This window comes from Pinus tabuliformis, chromosome 3_2, assembly GCF_031772625.1.
Source record: "Pinus tabuliformis cultivar Carrire ecotype Pingquan chromosome 3_2, CPIR1, whole genome shotgun sequence".
Classification (NCBI taxonomy): domain Eukaryota; kingdom Viridiplantae; phylum Streptophyta; class Pinopsida; order Pinales; family Pinaceae; genus Pinus; species Pinus tabuliformis.
In genome coordinates this window covers 1,258,160,091-1,258,180,093 of record NC_142302.1, presented here as the reverse complement: position 1 = coordinate 1,258,180,093, position 20,003 = coordinate 1,258,160,091, and the positions used below count along the sequence as shown (strand labels likewise).

Here is a 20,003-nt window from a genome sequence, read left to right as displayed (position 1 = left end):
TTTTGTTTTTCCTAAGTTTAGACTTAGGAACTCCATTAAAAATATTAATTATTTTAATACCTCCCAAACCGGTTAGAATCTGCCCAAACCATTTCTGGGCCTTGGAGCTCTCATGTGCTTTAGCCTCTCCACCAATTTTCATGGCTAGAGCACATTTGATGCTACCCCAAATCAACAAACAACCCTTACAAAGTCAAGAAGTCATCCCATGAACCAAATTGAACCATTTCCCAAGCAAAGCAAATTGTCGTAGACTAAGTCGAGCTTCAAAGGAGACGTTGGAGTGGGACATTGAGCTTCTAGGTGGTACTATTCTTCATTACTCATCCTTTTGGACTAGAAGCAAAGGGAACATTCAACTTATTTGGTTATTGTGGACTAATTCAACCCCTTTAGTGGGCAAAGATGTAATGAAATATTTTATGAAATTTACAAAGTTTTCAACATGTGGGGTGACTAGTAAAAAATTGGTTTCTAAAGGAGGAGTTCAACTAACCATTATCTAGCCGTTAGAATTTTTTTATAAAATGCTAGCCTTACCTCTAGCAAAGTTGGTTATTATTGTCTTGTGAGATCAGTGCCATTAATAAAAGAACTCATTTGCAAACCTATGTAATTTCTTACATTCTATGGGTTGGCTCTTATTATCATTATGGTAATTGTTTTAATCTAAGATATTTTCAAGTTAGTAAGATCACACTAACGTTAGATGATCAAGCCATTAAAAGGCTACATAGCCACATGGAGGAGGCAAACTAGGGAGAAATCCTGCTTTGTTTCTTTATTGCAAGTGGCTCGTTCCAACGAAGGTTGAACCATTCTAGCAGGGAGTGTTGAGTTAGGGTAGCATCGGATGTGCTCTAGCCATGGAATTTGGTGGAGAGGCTAAAGCACATGAGATCTCCAAGACCCAGAACGGTTTGGGAAAATTCTACACGGTTAAGGAGATATTAAAATAATTAATATTTTTAATGGAGTTCCTAAGTCTAAACTTAGGAAAAATAAAATATTAATGGGTATTAATATAAAACTAGGTTAGAAGGTTCCAAATGACATGGATCAAGTCAAATCTAATCTTCATTGTTGATTAGAGGTGTAATATCGGTCGTTGAAGGACCAACAAGAAAAGTATAAGAGGAGGCTCGAGGGTCAGTTGGAGAACACACCAAAGTGATCAGTCATTCGATTTTCTAGAGCGGGGTTTGCTAAGAAAAGTCGAATCAGTGATCAATTTGCAGCAAGGGGCAGTGAGTACTAGACAGAGAGGCAGAGATAGTGCCGAGAGACCAGCGCAGAGGCAGAGAGGCAGACACAGAAGCCAGAGCAGGCCACGCAGAGGCTAGCTAAGACAGCGCAGAGGCCAGAAGGGCCTGCGTCATCCACACAAAGGGCAACAGGAGTGACGTAGCAGGCCGTAGAGGCTGCACAATGCCTTAGAGGGCTGATGCAGAGGGTTTTGAGGCTGACGCAGAGGCCAAGAGGGTTGAGGTAGTGCTTCAATTGTGCTGGAGAGGGTTTCGTGGGGCAGATTTTCTGAATATCTGCTTCCGAATAGAGAGGTATTACTGCTAGTTATTTTTCTCTGTCGAGTGAACCAGTTTGGCACCTAGTTGTACTCAAGGATATACTGCATAATAAATAACCCTCAGAATTGCTCCACCAATTTTCCCAAATTGGGTTTTTCCAGGGACGATTTGTCCAAAAATAACGGTCACTTGTGTGTTTGCTATTTCTTTCAGCTGTTGATTTGTAGATGGTTGAGACTGTATTGTGTTTATTTCGATGTTTATATGTTTAAATAACTTGTTTGTAATTAGCAAGTAGGAGAAATAAACCAGAAGAATACAGATAAAGTGTCTAATGGATAGACTTAGAAATTTCAACTGGGAATGGAGCTTGTCTTTCACCACATACTCGAACTGAAGATTGGAGAACAGCACGCTAGGGGTCGCTCCTAGTTGGGTCTGAAAAGTGGAGAGTACCTTAAATCACAAGTGGGTGCAATTCCCTTGTAAACCAATCCTACTTACCTAATTAAGTGCAAAACTGGCTTAGAGAGGAGTGCGTTTAACAACCCAACTTATGAAGTAACCATTGGGGCACAAGGTAAGAATTCACAACAACCATTTTATTGTAAAAACTGAAGAAAAAAATCTTTTTTTGTCTTAGTTTAGGATATTTTACTTGTTTTCTTTTTCAAGTCTTATCTCAAACAAACTTGTCACAAGGTTCGCCGAATTTGAACTTTGAGGTTCGAAATTCAGTGAACATCAAAAGGAATGTTCAAATTCGGTTAGGTTAGCATAGGTTCACATATAGTAAATAGTCAACCAATGTGTTCACAGAGGAACCACAAATTTTCAATAGGTAAATTAACGCAATGACCTATCATCTATTTAATAATTGACTTTTGTCTCTATTTTGTTGAAAATGTAGTGAGCAAGGTCTTTTGACTTGTGCCTTAGCCAATATAGACCTCAAATTGTCCTCATGAGTTAGACTTCAGTTAGGATGAGTTATTTCCAGTTTACTAGAATAATCATCAAGTTAACATATGTAGAGTTGGAGCTTCAATTAAGTGGAAGTATTCATCAGCTTGACTACAGAATGAGGTGGTAGTTAGCAGTTTAGCTAGTCTCTAGTCATGATTGAAGGAAGAGAAAGTTAGATCTCTAGTGTTGATTGGAGAGAGCACGAGTTAACAACTCCAGTGATGATTGGAAGGAGAGCGAGTAACACGCTTAGTTAACTCGCTATCAGAGCTCAAGTTCTAAATTAAGTTGGGCCTCCTTGCATGGATCGAAGTTCACCTACAAAAGAGAGGGCGAAGGCACTAGTAAATTACAATTGTTTTGTGCACGAAGGATTGTGACAAGATAGAGCTCATGTGTTAGTGTGAGAGCTTTTATTGTGGAGCGCAAGAATTGTCCTAAAGAATAGGAGCACAAGTGCACTAGGATTTAGGAGGATTGGTTGTGCATAGGTTGTGTGGAGTTAGGGTTGTGAAAATTTATCTATTGCAGCTACTGGAAATTATTCTTCTAACTCAAAATTAAATGATGCAGTTTATTTACTACGACAAATAACGAATAAAATCACAACTGCAATTTTCACCATAAATATATTGCGGAAAATAAAATATTGGAACTAGAGAAATTCTAACACAGACAATAATTTTAACACAGTTATATTTGGAGAATTGATCCTAGAAAAAACCAAACTTGGTAAAACCGGTGCAGCAAATAAGGGTTTTATTATTAATTTTTAGCAACAATTCTGAGTACAACAATTTAGATGCCCAGTTGGCAATCTAATCTTAAGAAAATACTGGTAAAAATATCGTGAGAATTTTCTCTCACTCCACAGCTATTTTCTGCCTCCGAAATAGCTTTTCCAGCCTCTGCGCTGAGCCCTCTGCATGAACCCTTGTGCAGAGCTTACGCTGACCCTCTAGAGATTTTGGCCTTCCTTCCTTTGACTCTTTTGGGAACTGGAAATCTTCCTCTCGGAATACTACTACTCTCCTCTTCCACCTGCTACTCACCCTCTGGCTCTATCTTCTCTGTTGAGCTGCTGCTACTGAGAAAAGCTAACTTCCTGGGCAACTAAGTATCTGCATTGGATGATCTCCATCACCACAACTACTTCCTTTTATAATCCACTGTTGGAGCACCAACGACCAAGATTAAAACTTAATCAATGGCTAGGATCATTTCTGGATCAATCTGTGTGAGTTTCTAGATAATCCACACCTTATCTCAATTAATATTGATTAATTAACCATATTCCCTAAGTTTAGACTTAGGAAATATTTAAAAATCGATTAATAATCTAATTGAGACACTTCTAGGTGGAATTTCCAGAAACGATTTCTGGGTTTCGGAGATCTATGTATTCTAGCCTCTCCACCAAATTTCGTGGCTAGAACACATCCGATGCTACAAAAAACTAACACTCCCTCTTAGCAAGAAATGTGTTCTAGTGCTATTGCACACCCTATCTATGCATCATCTCTTGTCACGTTGCTAATGTCTGGTCAAACTGCGCACCAACCACTGCACAACTCTAATATATGTTGCATCTGCATTGCTGCTGAACCTGCTAAACAGCTGCCAACATTGCATCTGTAGCAGCACAGATGTAGAGGGAGCTGTCATATGGATGTAGCAGTGGCTGTGACAGAACCATGGGCAGCAGTACAGGATGCAGCGGTGCAAAGGATGTTGGGCAACGAGGCCTAGCATCAGCACAGGTACCGGTGTCGTATAGTTAGGGTGATGCTCAGTGGTGGAGTATTGCTAAATCACAGTCCTCGCTAAGAGGGAGTGTTCATTTGGGGTAGCATCGGATATGCTCTGTTGATTTGGGATAACATCGGATGTGCTCTAGCCACAAAATTTGGTGGAGAGGTTAGGGCACATGAGATCTCCAATACCCAGAAAGGGTTTGGGCAGATTCTAAACAATTTGGAAGATATTAAAATAATGAATATTTTTAAGTCTAAACATAGGGAAAATAAAATATTAATGTGTATTAATATAAAACTATGTTAGAATGGTCCAAAAGACATGGATCAAGCCAGATCTAATCTTAGCCGTCGATTAGGGACTTAATCTCAGCCGTTGATATGTCAACAAGAAAAGTATAAGAGGAGGCTTGAGGGTCACTTGGACAACACACCAGATGATCAGTCATTCTATTTTCTAGAGTGGAGTTTGCTAAGAGAGATAAAATGAGTGATCGGAGTTGCAACTGAGGGGAAGTGAGTACAGAGAGAGAGAAACAGAGATAGTGCTGGGAGATCAGCGCAGGAGCCAGAGAGAGTGACGCAGTAGCAGCCAGGGCTCACGCAGGGCCATGCAGAGGCAGCCAGGAGTTGTGCAGTGTTTCAGAGAGGCCAGCGTAGCTAACGCAGAGGGCCAAAAGGCTGACGCAGGGCCTCCTGAGGCTGACGTGGACCCATTCAGGGTGACGCAGGGCCAGCGCTGAGCAGAGAGAGGTGGGCGCAGTCCAGAAAGGCAGACAATGGGGTTTCTGGGGCAGATTGGAGCTGAGGAGTTGTTGGAGGGTTTATCCAGGGTTTCAGCCGGGACATTTGTTTCAAACTGAGAGGTACTACTGCCAAGGGCATTCTCTGTTGGGTAAGCCGGATTTGGCACCCAGATTGTACTCTGAAATTTTTTAATAAAAAAACCCTCGGATAGTTGCACCGTTTTTCCCGCATTGGGTTTTTCCGGGGACATTGGTCCAAAAATAACGATGTCATTTTGTGTGCTTGTTTCGGTTTCCTTCAGTTAATGATCTGTAATATGTTGAGCATGCACTAGTGTTTATTTTCAGTATTTACATTGTAAATAACTTGTTGAGTAACGGAACAAGTAGGTAGGAATAAATCAGTAAAGTGCATGGAGGGTTTCTAACTGGTAGGCTTAGAAACTTCAACATGGTATCAGAGGGTGGTTGCAGATCATAGGAGAACTAAGGACATCAGCCGAGTGGAGCAATAGCAATGGAAAACAGTTGTCCCGAATGACAGAAGTTGTTCCTAGCAAAGCAGGAACAAGGGAAGGGTGACGTAGTGCCTGCGTCATCAACGATGAACCAGGAAGAGGCAGCGCAGAGGCCAAGGGAGGTTCACACAGAGACACGCAGAGGGCCAGAGGGCTGTGACGTAGTTGGCTAAAGAGGTCGAGTTGCTGGTGCTGGGATTGCGCAAAGCCTAGGAGCTCTCACCTTCAGGTTGCTGGGGTTTAGGAAGCTGTGGGAAAGTTGCAAAGTGGAGTTGGTGGGGTACTGTAGTCAGAACAGTACCCGACATGGCAAAGCCAAGGAGGAGGGAGTTGCTACCGAGGGTTTCTAGGCGAGAAATCTGGATCGATGGTGCAGTTGCACAGACGATCAGAGTAGGGGGCATCTCAACATCGGCAGAAGGATTTCCAGGAGGGAAATCGAGACTTAGAGGGAGTCACTTCCAGGAGGGAAGTAGAAGAGCAGCATGGCACTACACGGCGTAAGAGACCATGACAGACTAGACGAAGCCTCAAACTTCACAGTCTAGAAGGCCAGAATCTTATCCGTACTTGAAAAAAATCATGTTAAGCATTTCGCCTTGAGGACGATAGCTATCCCAGTCGACCCAGTTGAGAACGACAAGTACGAGGAGGCAATGGCGAGGGCCAAGAGCATCATCCTTGACGGCGTCAAGGGCCATCTAGTACTACACATTGCCGAGAAGGAAACGACAAATAAGATGTGGGAGGCCCTAAAGAAATTGTACCAACATACTTTTGTGCAGAGAAGGATGTTACTAGAAAATCAGACGACATCATATCGGATAAAGAAGGGAGAACCGATTGACACCTTTCTCAGAGGACTGAATGAGATCCGAGATCAGTTGACTTCCATAGGAGCCACGCCAGATCAAGAATTGATGGTGAGGACAACCTTGAATGCAATCTCAGAAGACTGGGAGGTATTTGTCCAGAGTATACTAGGCAGAGGGACACTTCCACTTTGGGATGAGATGTGGGCGGCTCTTCGCCAAGAAGAGATCAGACGGCAGACAAAGGCAGGAAGCAGCAGTAAGGGGATCAAAGTCAAAAAGGAAGAGGAGGAAGATGTTGCCCTAGCATATGAGGGAAAGCAAGAAAAGTGGAAGAAGAACGATCTCTCCAAGATCGAGTGCTTCCACTGTGGGGAGCTGGGTCATTATGCGACCCAGTGTCCAAGGAAGAAGAGTAAGGGAGAGTCTTCCGAGACTAAGGCAGCACCAGCAAGGGCAGAGAAGGAAGTGGACACAGACGATGACTGTGCCATGAGTGTACACGCACCACTTGAGCGAAAGTGGGTAGACATCGAGCTGTAGTCAGGCGGACTACAGGCGATGAGGGGTAGGATCCTCGACGTACCCAGCCTCTTGGATTAGACCTTGCTACAGGAGCCCCGAAGAGGTGTAGCAGGACTGGTTGATGTAGATAGATATGGATGTGGATGAAGCAGTAGAGAGAGCTACAATGCAGGAGTACCGAGACAGCGCGAGGCTAGCAGGTTGCAGCAGTGCGAGAGGCACAGGAGTGTTGCACCAGTGCAGGATGGCACAAAGAGGTGTGCAATGGTGCGAGATGCAGGGAGTTGTTGCAGCAATGTGGAGGTCAAAGAGGCAGCACTTGTCAACAGCAAAGGGAGCTTCAGCATCAGGAGGGTCTCTAGCCCAACAAAGAGGTCAGAGTTGGGAGATCAGTTACTTACTTCTCATTAACTGAGTTGCAGTGCAGTAGTGGGCAGCACGATGCAGCATGATGAGAGGAGTTGCAGTGCGGATGCAGTGTTGGGAGAAAGGACCAGCAGCAGCACGGATGTAGAGGGAGTTGTCATACAGATGCAGCAGTGGCAGTGGCAGAACCATGGGCAGCAATACAGGATACAGTAGTGCAGAGGATGGTGGGCAGCAGGGCTAGCCTCAGCACAGGGACCAATGTCAGATGATCAGGGTGATACTCAGTGAGGAGTATTACTAGAGCACACTCCTCGCTAAGAGGGAGTGTTGATTTGTGGGTAGCATCGGATGTGCTCTAGCCATGAAATTTGGTGGAGAGGTTAGGGCACATGAGATCTCCAATACCCAGAAAGGGCTTGGGCAAATTCTAAACAGTTTGGGAGATATTAAAATAATTAATATTTTTAATGGAGTCCCTAAGTCTAAACTTAGGGAAAATAAAATGTTAATGTGTATTAATATAAAACTGTGTTAGAATGGTCCAAAAGACATGGATCAAGCCAGATCCAATGTTAGCCATCGATTAGGGACTTAATCTCGGTTGTTGATATGTCAATGAGAAAAGTATAAGAGGAGGTTTGAGGGTCACTTCGAGAACACACCAGATGATCAGTCATTCTATTCTCTAGAGCGAGGTTTGCTAAGAGAGATAGAATCAGTGATCGGAGTTGCAGCTGAGGGGTAGTGAGTACAAAGAGACAGAGAGGCAGAGATAGTGTCGAGAGATCAGCGCAAGAGCCAGAGAGAGTGACACAGTAGCAACCAGGGCTCAGGCGGGGCCACGCAGAGGCAACCAGGAGCTGCGCAGTGCTTCAGAGAGGCCAGCGTAGCTGACGCAGAGGGCCAGAAGGCTGACGCAGGCCCATTCAGGGTGATGCAGGGCCAGCGCTGAGTAGAGAGAGGCTGACGCAGTCCAGAAAGGCAGATGCTGGGGTTTCTGTGGCAGATTGGAGCTAAGGAGCTACCAGAGGGTTTGTCTGGGATTTTAGCTGGGACATTTGTTTCAGACTGAGAGGTACTACTGCCAAGGGCATTCTCTATTGGGTAAGTCAGATTTGGCACCCAGATTGTACTCTGAAATTGCTTAATAAGAAAACCCTCAAATAGTTGCACTGGTTTTCCCGCATTGAGTTTTTCTGGAGACATTGGTCCAAAAATAACGGTGTCATTTTGTGTGCTTGTTTCTGTTTCCTTCAGTTGATGATCTGTAATATGTTGAACATGCACTAGTGTTTATTTTCAATATTTACATTGTAAATAACTTTTTGAGTAATGGAACAAGTAGGTAGGAATAAATCAGTAAAGTGCATGGAGGGGTTCTAACTGGTAGACTTAGAAACTTCAACATGGTATCAGAGGGTGGTTGCAGATCACAAGAGAACTGAGGACATCAGCCGAGTGAAGCAATAGCAGCAGAAAATAGTTGCCCCGAGTGACAGAAGTTGTTCCTAGCAGAGCAACAACAAGGGAAGGGTGACATAGTGCCTGCGTCATCAAGGGTGAGCCAGGAAGAGGCAGCACGGAGGCCAAGGGAGGCTCACGTAGAGCCACGCAGAGGGCCACAGGGTTGTGACACAGTTGGCTAAGGAGGCCGAGTTGCTGGTGCCGAGATTGCGCAGAGCCTAGGAGCTCTCACCTTCAGGTTGTTGGGGTTTAGGAGGCTGTGGGAACGTTGTAGAGTGGAGCTGGTGGGGTACTGTTCTCAAAATAATACCTGACAGGGCAAGGCCAAGGAGGAGGGAGTTGCTACCGAGGGTTTCTAGCCAAGAAATCCGGATCAGTGGTGCATTTACATAGATGATCAGAGTAGGGGGCATCTCGACATCCGCAGAAGGATTTCCAGGAGGGAAATCGAGACTCAGAGAGAGTCACTTCCAAGAGGGAAGTAGAAGAGCAACATGGCACTACACGGAGTAAGAGACCAGAACAGACTGGACGGAGCCTCAAACTTCGCAATCTGAAAGGCCAGAATATTATCCGTACTTGACAGAAATCGTGTCAAGCACTTCGCCTTGAGGACAATAGCTATCCCAGTCGACCCAGCTAAGAAGGACAAGTACGAGGAGGCAATGGCGAGGGCCAAGAGCATCATCCTTGACAGGGTCAAGGACCATGTAATACCACACATTGCCGAGAAGGAAACGACAAATGAGATGTGGGAGGCCCTAAAGAAATTGTACTAGCATACTTCTGTGCAGAGAAGGATGTTACTAGAAAATCAAATGAGGTCATATCAAATGAAGAAGGGAGAACCGATTGACACCTTCTTTGGAGGACTGAATGAGATTCGAGATCAGTTGACTTCCATAGGAGCCACGCCAGATCAGGAATTTATGGTGAGGACAACTATGAATGCAGTCTCAGAAGACTGGGAGGTATTTGTCCAGAGTATACTGGGCAGAGGGACACTTCCAACTTGGGATGAGAGTGGGCAGCTCTTTGCCAAGAAGAGATCAGACGGCAGACAAAGGCGGGAAGCAACAATAAGGGGATCAGAGTCAAAAAGGAAGAGGTGTAAGATGTTGTCCTAGCATCTGAGGGAAAGCAAGAAAAGCGGAAGAAGAAGGATCTCTCCAAGATCAAGTGCTTCCACTGTGGGGAACTAGGTCATTATGCGACGAAGTGTCCAAGGAAGAAGAGTAAGGGAGAGTCTTTCAAGACTAAGGCAGCACCAGCAAGGGCAAAAAAGGAAGTGGAGACAGAAGATGATTGTGCCATGAGTGCACACACACCACTTGAGTGAAAGTGGGGAGACATCGAGTTGTAGTCAGGCAGATTACAGGCGATTAGGGGTAGGATCCTTGAGGTACCCAGCCTCTTGGATTAGACCTTGCTACGGGAGCCCTGAAGAGGAGTAGCAGGACTGGATGATGTAGATAGAGATGGATGTGGATGAAGTAGCAAAGAGCTACAATGCAAGAGTCCTGAGACAACGCAAGGCTAGCAGGCTGCAGCAATAAGAGAGGCACAGGAGTGTTGCACCAGCGTAGGATGGCACAGAGAGGTGTACAATAGTGCGAGATGCAGGGAGTTGTTGCAGCAGCGCAGAGGTTAGAGAGGGAGCACTTGTCAGCGACAAAGGGAGCTTCAGCATCAGGAGGGTCTCTAGCCCAATAGAGAGGTTAGAGCTGGGAGATCAATTACTTCTCAGTAACTAAGTTGCAGTGCAGCAGTGGGCAACACGATGCAGCATGATGAGAGGAGTTGCAGTGCAGATGCAGTGTTGGGAGAAAGGACCAGAAGTAGCACGGATGTAGAGAGAGTTGTCGTACAAACGCAACAATGGCAGTGGTGGAACCAGGGCAGCAGTATAGGATACAACAGTGCAGAGGATGGTGGGCAGCAGGCCTAGCATCAGCACAAGGACCGATGCCGGATGATCAGGGTGATACTCAGTGAGGAGTATTACTAGAGCACACTCCTCGCTAAGAGGGAGTGTTGATTTGGGGTAGCATCGGATGTGCTCTAGCCACGAAATTTGGTGGAGAGGTTAGGGCACATGAGATCTCCAATACCCAGAAAGGGTTTGGGCAGATTCTAAACAGTTTGGGAGATATTAAAATAATTAATATTTTTAATGGAGTCCCTAAGTCTAAACTTAAGGAAAATAAAACATTAATGTGTATTAATATAAAACTGTGTTAGAATGGTCCAAAAGACATGGATCAAGCTAGATCTAATCTTAGCCGTTGATTAGGGACTTAATCTCGGCTGTTGATATGTCAATGATAAAGTATAAGAGGAGGCTTGAGGGTCACTTGGAGAACACACCAGATGATTAGTCATTCTATTCTCTAGAGCGGGGTTTGTTAAGAGAGATAGAATCAGTGATCGGAGTTTCAGCTGAGGGGCAGTGAGTACAGAGAGACAGAGAGGCAGAGATAGTGCTAGGAGATCAGCGCAGGAGCCGAAGAGAGTGACGCAGTAGCAGCTAGGGCTCACACAAGGCCACACAGAGGCAGCCAAGAGTTGCGCAGTGCTTCAGAGAGGCGAGCGTAGCTGACGCAGGGCCAACGCTGAGCAGAGAGAGGCTGATGCAATTCAGAAAGGCAGACGTTGGGGTTTCTGGGGCAGATTGGAGCTGAGGAGCCGCCAAAGGGTTTATCCGGGTTTCAGCCAGGACATTTGTTTCAGACTGAGAGGTACTACTGCCAACGGCATTCTCTGTTGGATAAGCCGGATTTGACACCCAAATTGTACTCTAAAATTGCTTAATAAGAAAACCCTCAGATAGATGCACTGGTTTTCCCGCATTGGGTTTTTCCGGGGACATTGTTCCAAAAATAATGGTGTCATTTTCTGTGCTTGTTCCTGTTTCCTTCAGCTGATGATCTGTAATATGTTGAGCATGCACTAGTGTTTATTTTCAGTATGTACATTGTAGATAACTTGTTGAGTAACAGAACAAGTAGGTAGGAATAAATCAATAAAGTGCATAGAAGGTTTCTAACTGGTAGACTTAAAAACTTCAACATGCTCTAGCCATGAAAATTGGTGGAGAGGCTAAAGCACATGAGATCTCCAAGACCCAGAAATGGTTTGGAGAAATTCTACCCGGTTAAGGAGATATTAAAATAATTAATATTTTTAATGGGTTCCTAAGTCTAAACTTAGGAAAATAAAAGTATTAATGGGTTTTAATATAAAACTGGGTTAGAAGGTTCTAAATGACATGGATCAAGCAAAATCTAATCTTAGCTGTTGATTAGAGATGTAATCTCGGCTGTTGAAAACTCAACAGAAAAAGTATAAGAGGAGGCTTGAGGGTCAGTTGGAGATACACCAGAGTGATCAGTCATTCGATTTTCTAGAGAGGGGTTTGCTAAGAGAAATCGAATCAGTGATCAAAGTTGCAGCGAGGGGCAGTGAGTACGAGGCAGAGAGGCAGAAATAGTGCCGGAAGACTAGCGTAAAAGCAGAGAGGCAGATGCAGAGCCAAAGGGAGCCACGTAGAGCCAGCAGTGACTGCGCAGAGGCCAGAAGGGCCTGCATCATCCACGTAGAGGCTGCAAGAGTGACGCAGAGAGCGAGAGAGGTTGCGCAAAGCCTTAGAAGGCTAATGCAGAGGCTAGGAGGGCTGACGCAGTGCTTCAGATTGCGCTGGAGAGGGTTTCGTGGGGCAGACTTTCAGAATATCTGCTTCCGAAGAGAGGTATTACTACCAGATTTTTCATCTCTGTCGAGTGAGCCAGTTTGGCACCCAGTGTAATCAGAAAAGCTGCTTAATAATAAAAATCCTCAGAACTGTTGCACTGGTGTTCCCAAGTTTGGTTTTTTCGGGGATGTTTGTCCAAAAATAACAATGTCACTTGTGTGGTTGTTTATTTCTTTCAATTGTTGATCTGTAGATGGTTGAGACTGTATTGTGTTTATTTCAGTTTTTATATGGTTAAATAACTTGTTAGTAATTAAACAAGTAGGCGAAATAAACCAGAGAATACAAATAAAATTTCTAATGGGTAATACTTAGAAATTTCAGCCAAAAATTGGTTCTTGGAGCCTGTAAACTCGTCCTCCCTCTTTACACAATTTGACTCCTGTGCACTAGTAATCAATGAGGACTTATAAAATAATTCAGCTTCTTTTGGAGATTGAATTCAGCCCTTGATGGCTGGTTATAAACCTTGTTCCCACAATCTGAAAATATATTAGTAGTCCCTTCTCTAAAGTCTCTGATCTACGATGATTGGTCTTGGAATTTGTCTGAACGTAATGATCAGATCAATTTGGCCCTCTTGGAAAAGCTATAACGCTGCAAACAACAAATTCAAATGGTGTAGATTCTCTGCAATAAGCACAATAAAAGATCTGAAGTAATCTTTTCAAAGAGCTAACTAGGGTGGCACTTGAAGTCCACCGAAATTAGCTTGAGTTTCACTTGAAAGTTCCAGGGTTGCGGGGGAGCGCCGCCCCACCCCCCTCCTCGCTCCCACTCCCAATTCGCGCTCCGAGTGGGAGTGGCTCCGGAGCTTCTCGAGAGTGGTTCCGACCTCATTGGATTTCATATGGAGAAAGTAGAATTTTAGATTTCATTCAAAATCCAGCAGAGTTATCAGTTTTTTAGTATTTTAGGATTGGGGGATTGCAATGTTTCCATTGAATTTTGTCATGTATTAGGGTATGGAACTCGTATTTAAACAAAAGCACCAATCCCTCTATGTACCTTGATGTTAGTGACATTGGTTGTCGAACTCCTCTATCATGAACCTCCTAAAAATGTACGCATCACTCAAACAAAATCTTGACTTGACATGCTATGCTTTTTCTATCTTATGTTAATACTTAGAGGGTGATATTAATGACAAAGATCCCTATACAGATACAGAGGTAATGACAAAGATACCTCTGGATATTAATGCTTAGAGGGTGATATTAATGACAAAGATCCTAATTTTCCAACAACACTAAAAAATTAGACATTTCTCGTGGTGGCAAGAGGCCCAAGCGTAAGCAATAGATAATAGATTTACTTGTCTTTTCTAGTTTCTAGTAGTTTTTATAACTATTGACTCTTTCATATTTATTATGATATTTTTTAAAACAATATATGAAAATTTAAGTTTGAAGTTTTCAATTATAACTCATTAGTAATGAATTATGAATATGATGCTTCATGAAAGTTGAAATTTGTTTCATTTCATTTCATTTTATAACATTTCATTTCTTAGATATCATTTTTGGGATTCAACTGCATTAAGTAAGTCATTCAAACGTATGACCATTTCCATGAGAGGTAGTCGTAAAGTGACTAATTTCTCATGATTTTTTAATAGTTCACTTAGCACTCATTGCATCGGGTGATGCTCACAGGGGTGAAGAAGTGGGATTGAAACTAGTGAAATGTGGAGAACGAATCACATAGCATCAATCATCACTTCCGGGGCTTGCACCCGGTAACCAGGACTTCCCAGGAGGTCACCCATCCCAGAACTCCTCTGGCTCAAGCGCGCTTAACTGTGGAGTTTTTCCCCACAATCAAGCCCACTTAGCTTGCTACCCCATTTGCAAAACCTTAGCAAGTATTGTGCCTCATGAACCATTCAAGTAGAGATCCCTTGACTCTTTTTGAATTTAAGTATGGGGGATTTACGCAGTGCATTATATTAGATAGTATTTGTTGTAATGGTTACACTTAGCTTAAAAGTACAACTTTGGTGATCAATGATGATAAATGTTATATATTGAATTTTGAAAGCTTGAAACTTTAAGATTGATGAATCATGAGACTCAATATGTTGTATGTTACTATGTTACTAACTTGTGGAAGTGGTTGATGAAGATTATAACTTCTAGATGATTGTTGTTATATGGTTCAATCTATGTTTTTTTATGTTTTTTATATCTAATTCATCATTCTAGATGCTTTCGTTGACATATATGTATCAAAATATAAATATATATATATATGATATAAAAAAACGCTCCACGATTCGCTCCCAAACTGGGAGCTTCTGAAAATGTCGCTCCCGCACCCGTTTTCACTCACGCTCCCCGCTTTTGCTCCCGCTCCCAAGTAACATTGCTTGAAACTCTTGAACTCACTTGAGTTCCTTTCAATTTGTCAATGAAATAGATAGAAATTGAATGCCCTCCAAATGAGTTCAATCTTATATTTATAATTCTCCCTTGAGCCTCCTCCTAGCTTCTAGATTCTCTTTTTTCCCAATTATTTTATTGGTGGGGCCCATTTTCCACTAGGAGACTTTTGCCGCCATTTTGAATAAAATAGTAATTTGCCTCCTTTTTCAATAAAATATTAATTTTCCGCCATTCTCCAATAAAATAATAATTTTCCTTTCTGCTGCCATTCTCCATTAAATAATATTTTTCCTTCCTTTTCAAATTAAATATTATTTTGCCACCATCCCATTAAAATAATATTTTCTCCCTTCTCTCACAAAGTTAATATTTTCCCCTTTCTAATATTATCCAAAAATTTGCAAAACTCCTAAGTGATTTTTGCATGCACAAAAATTGGGGACTTTACAGTAGATCCGAAAGAGAGTTAGAGAGAGAAGGCATGTATGTTTGACCCCTATAGTACTTGTGATGAAATCCAAGAGGCCATGGGTTGTGTGGAGATGACCAAGAACCACTCATAGAGTCTCATGATGGCAACCAACAGGGTGTCTAGGATGCCCATGTCATGAAACCTCTAACGCAAGGCCTCTCTCAGGACATAGTCAATACTTTCCATCATTCCACAAAACAACAGAAGACTTTCAGAGAGTGATATTAAACCTCTTCAATTATGGCATAGAGCATGAAGATGTGATCAATGCTGTGATACCTTCCTGTCTTCTAGCCCTATGGTGCATATGTTCAAGCTCATCTGATACCACAAATGGAGGACTGTAATATTAACCTTAAGCAGTTGTCTATAATGCGACTTTTTGGAAGTCTTTCCGGTGGGTTTTTCCGGTCAAAATCCGGCAGTAATTTATTGGAATCGCAAGTTTGATAGCTAGTTTCTGCACAATCAAAGCGTCCCAAGGGTTTTTTAGGTGCTGAATCCAAATATGCAGTTAAAAAACCATTTTAACTACAACAAATCAAGATTTAACCTCAATTTCTTCCGCCGGATTCCGTCACCAGAATCTCCAAAAAATCGCATTATAGACAACTCCTAACCTTAATAGAGAAACTATTGTAATTCATTTTGAGAAATATGAAATAACCATTACTCTGATCTGCTGCAAACACAAATTAGACCAGCTCAATAAAAAGCTGAAAAGGGGCTATTCAAAAATCCTAGCATTAACTTATTGAGGATCTTTAAAATAGATGTATTCAAAATGTTGAATTTCATTTTCATCAAGTATAATCAGCAATTTCACATGCATCTCCTACCATCTTTTTTTACATGTTACCTCAGAAGTGATCAAAATTGTAACCTGACAGGGAAAACTAAAAATATACTTTGCACTTTGAAAGCAGGAAAGAGAATTTGGTAAAAGTTACTAACAAATTTAACCTTGACTTAAAACGAAAAGTTTACCATGGCATGTGCTGCATCCCCAATCAAAACTATGTTTTTGTGATGAAATTTGGAGAGTGTCACTGCCCCGCCACCTTTCATTGATGGCTGCCTGCAAAACTCTTCTGCAAAAAGGGGGTTCTCACGTAGAAGAAGATCAAGCACATCTGGAGCCTTGTCTCTGAACAATGTTTGAAAGGACACTGTTAGGCATGCATCTTGCAAAGCTTATAATTCTACTTAAGAGCTAAAAAATACCTAAATATCCTCTTGATATCTTCAGGAGAAGATGAACTGATTAATTCTTCATTCAGGGTACCACCCCAAAAGCTTCCATCAGCAACATTGATGAGCATCATATTTAAAGTTCGCCATGACTGCACACGTAAGAACACCTCAATATGTTGCAAACCAAACAATTCATAGATACAACAAAAAATTCAAAAGGTGGTTAGCATCTTCAAATCATTTATATAATTCTGCAAAACTTCATTTGATATTTCAGTCTAAAGGTATATGCAAATAGAGATAATGATCATCACTGGATTAGAACAATGAATTGAAAAATTGGACAGCAGTATGATGAGCAATATAGCAAACAGATTGGAAATATACCTGTACCCTATCATGGTCAACAATAAAGGCAGACTCTTTTGCCAGTGACGGATGGATATAGAATGACTTATACATGCGTGGATTCTCAATGAAGTCTAGTTTAATTTGCGACTTCCTGCACACACCATTTCAAGGTTCATTCAGATCATGGAAATTATTCATGACCAAAAGTTAATAAACTGGAAATGAGTTAGCCCTGAACAAATTGTTCTTTTAAGAAATATGGCTTATAATATAAAGAAAAACAAATGTTTACATAGCAATATAGATTAACTCAATGTAAAGAGCTCTGGAATGAGGTCAGAATATGCATTAGCAGATACATTCTTAGCTTCATGGATGAGCAAAGGACCCTTAGCATTAAATTGACCATTTAGCTCATCCAAGACAACTTTTTGAAAAGTAAAGATAGTACTTACCATAGTTGCGGGGGAGCGCCCCCCCCCCCCCCGATCCCGCTCCCAATCTGCGCTCCGGGCGGGAGCGACTCGGGAGCAGGTCGGGAGCGCGTTCCCTCAAAAAATTTCGCTCCCTGCCTTTTTGGGAGCGATTTCGGGAGCGTTTTGCCTTTTTTGCAATTTTTTTTTGTAGTAATGTTTGAAATGCAATTTTTTTTAAAAGAAACAAATAATTTTTGAGTGGGGCAACTTAATGATCAAGTCTAGCCCTAGTATTGATATGTTATTCATGGTAATGTTAAATTCAGTAATGTTAAATTCTTAAAGTAAATCATCCTTTACTTAAATTTTTAACATTACCATGAAATGACTCAAGATGTTTGAGAGTGGTTTCGGCCTCATTGGATTTCATATGGAAAAAGTAGAATTTTAGATTTCATTCAAAATCCAGCAGACTTATCAGTTTTTTAGGATTTCAGGATTGGGGGATTGCAATGTTTCCATTGAATTTTGTCATGTATTAGGGTATGGAACTCGTATTTAATCAAGAGCACCAATCCCTCTATGTACCTTGATGTTAGTGACATTGGTTGTCGAACTCCTCTATCATGACCCTCCTAAAAATGTATGCATCACGCAAACAAAATCTTGACTTGAAATGCTATGCTTGTTCTATCTTATGTCAATGCTTAGAGGGTGATATTAATAACAAAGATCCCTATACAGATACAGAGGTAATGACAAAGATATCTCTGGATATTAATGCTTAGAGGGTGATATTAATGACAAAGATCCTGATTTTCCAACAACACTAGAAAATTAGACATTTCTCGTGGTGGCAAGAGGCCCAAGCATAAGAAATAGATAATAGATTTACTTGTCTTTTCTTGTTTCTAGTAGCTTCTATAACTATTGACTCTTTCATATTTATTATGATATTTTTTTAAACAACATATGACAATTTAAGTTTGAAGTTGGCAATTATAACTCATTAGTAATGAATTATGAATATGATGCTTCATGAAAGTTGAAAGTTGTTTCATTTCATTTCATTTTATAACATTTCATTTCATGATAGATATTATTTGTTGTAATGGTTACACTTAGCTTACAAGTACAACTTTGGTGATCAGTGATGATAAATGTTATATATTGAATTTTGAAATCTTGTAACTTTAAGATTGATGAATCATGAGACTCAATATGTTGTATGTCACTATGTTACTAACTTGTGGACGTGGTTGATGAAGATTATAACTTCTAGATGATTGTTGTTGTATGGTTCAATCTATGTTTTTATGTTTTTTATATCTAATTCATTATTCTACATGTTTTTGTTGACATATATGTATCAAAATATAAAAAAATATAACATATATATATATATATATATAAAATGCTCCGGGATTCGCTCCCAAACCGGGAGCTTCTGAAAATGTCGCTCCCGCTCCCAAGTAACACTGGTACTTACAGTTCTATTATACAGATTTTCACGATGTATAATATTGAAGAGAAGTATTTTGGAATAATAATGTGTCCAAAGTTTCAAAAATGCCCAAAACTTTTGGACATAGTATTATTCCAAAAGATCTCCCTTCGATGCTTACAATTCCTTCAAATGCAAGCACAAAGGGTTAGCTCAATTAGTCGAAACATTTGCCCAATGCATGTGCCGTGTGAAAATTCCTTAAACCGGAATCCCTATTGCAACAACTGATGATATTTATCCTACTTGTTAGATTTACATGAACAAGTTATTTGCATTTTCCTACGGCAAACATCGAAATACATACACTGCAGCCTACACCAATTAAATAATATGTTGAAACAAGAAACTGAACAATAGAGAAAGATACAACACAAATGACAGTTGCTTTTGGACAAATGTCCCCGGAAAAACCCAATGCGAGAAAAACAGTGCAGCAAATATGAGGGTTTTTATTATTAAGCTGAAGTTATTTCTGAATACAATCTTTGGATGCCTTGCTACCAATCCAGTACAGAGAATGCCACTCAACAAAAGAAATTAGTGAGATTACCTCACTCTACACTGCAAGTCCCCGTTGATCCGGCAGCAAAACCAACGAGTTCCCTGACTACATCTGCACTGCCCCTACGTGGGCCTGCGTGATCTGATATTCACCCTATGAGTGACATCAGTTGAAGATTTATTAAACTAAGGTATTACAAACTCATGTGCTGGTGTGTGTTCTGTGTTATTAAAACAACGGATCGATTAGATTGCCAATACATAGACAATAAAATGGAAAGACAACAGAGAAATACAATAAGCAACACAAAGACACAAACAATTTCAATAAGGAGTTCACCCTATTCTCCAGGGCTACGTCTCCGGTCCAACTTTCAGTGGTGGCCTTGTTTTTAATGTGTCTGTTGTCGCGCAAATTGACACGACAACGCTCAGACCAGGGGCTGTCACTCTGATCCCCGATCCCTCCGTTTAAGCCTGTCTCCCGCGGCTAAGGGGGGTAGTCCCTGTGAGATGATGAGACCAACTGTCGACCAGTTGGTTGGGAGACACGAGATACGATATAAAAAGCACTCAATGGATTTGATTAATTTAGCAGACCAGTGCCTTAAGAGATTGTAGTTAAGATGATTACTTGTTAGATGATATAGAAACGTAAATCGTGAACAGCAATCATTTGTCATCGAAAGGTATCAGCTAAATCACATGACCAAAACGATATCCGGCAACTGAAAATTTTGAAAATGC

General features: G+C 41.5%; 1 protein-coding gene across 1 annotated transcript in view; it reads right to left on the bottom strand.

Annotated features, from left to right (window-relative positions):
- LOC149185302 (uncharacterized) overlaps positions 1–20,003 on the bottom strand; it is a 446,687-nt gene that overhangs the window by 189,390 nt on the left and 237,294 nt on the right. Inside the window, exons 7-9 of the mRNA XM_089417896.1 lie at positions 16,869–16,983; positions 16,512–16,630; positions 16,275–16,434 (exon numbers count right to left, since the gene is read on the bottom strand). Coding sequence (XP_089274022.1) covers positions 16,275–16,434; positions 16,512–16,630; positions 16,869–16,983 — 394 coding nt within the window. The remainder of the gene's footprint in view (positions 1–16,274; positions 16,435–16,511; positions 16,631–16,868; positions 16,984–20,003) is intronic.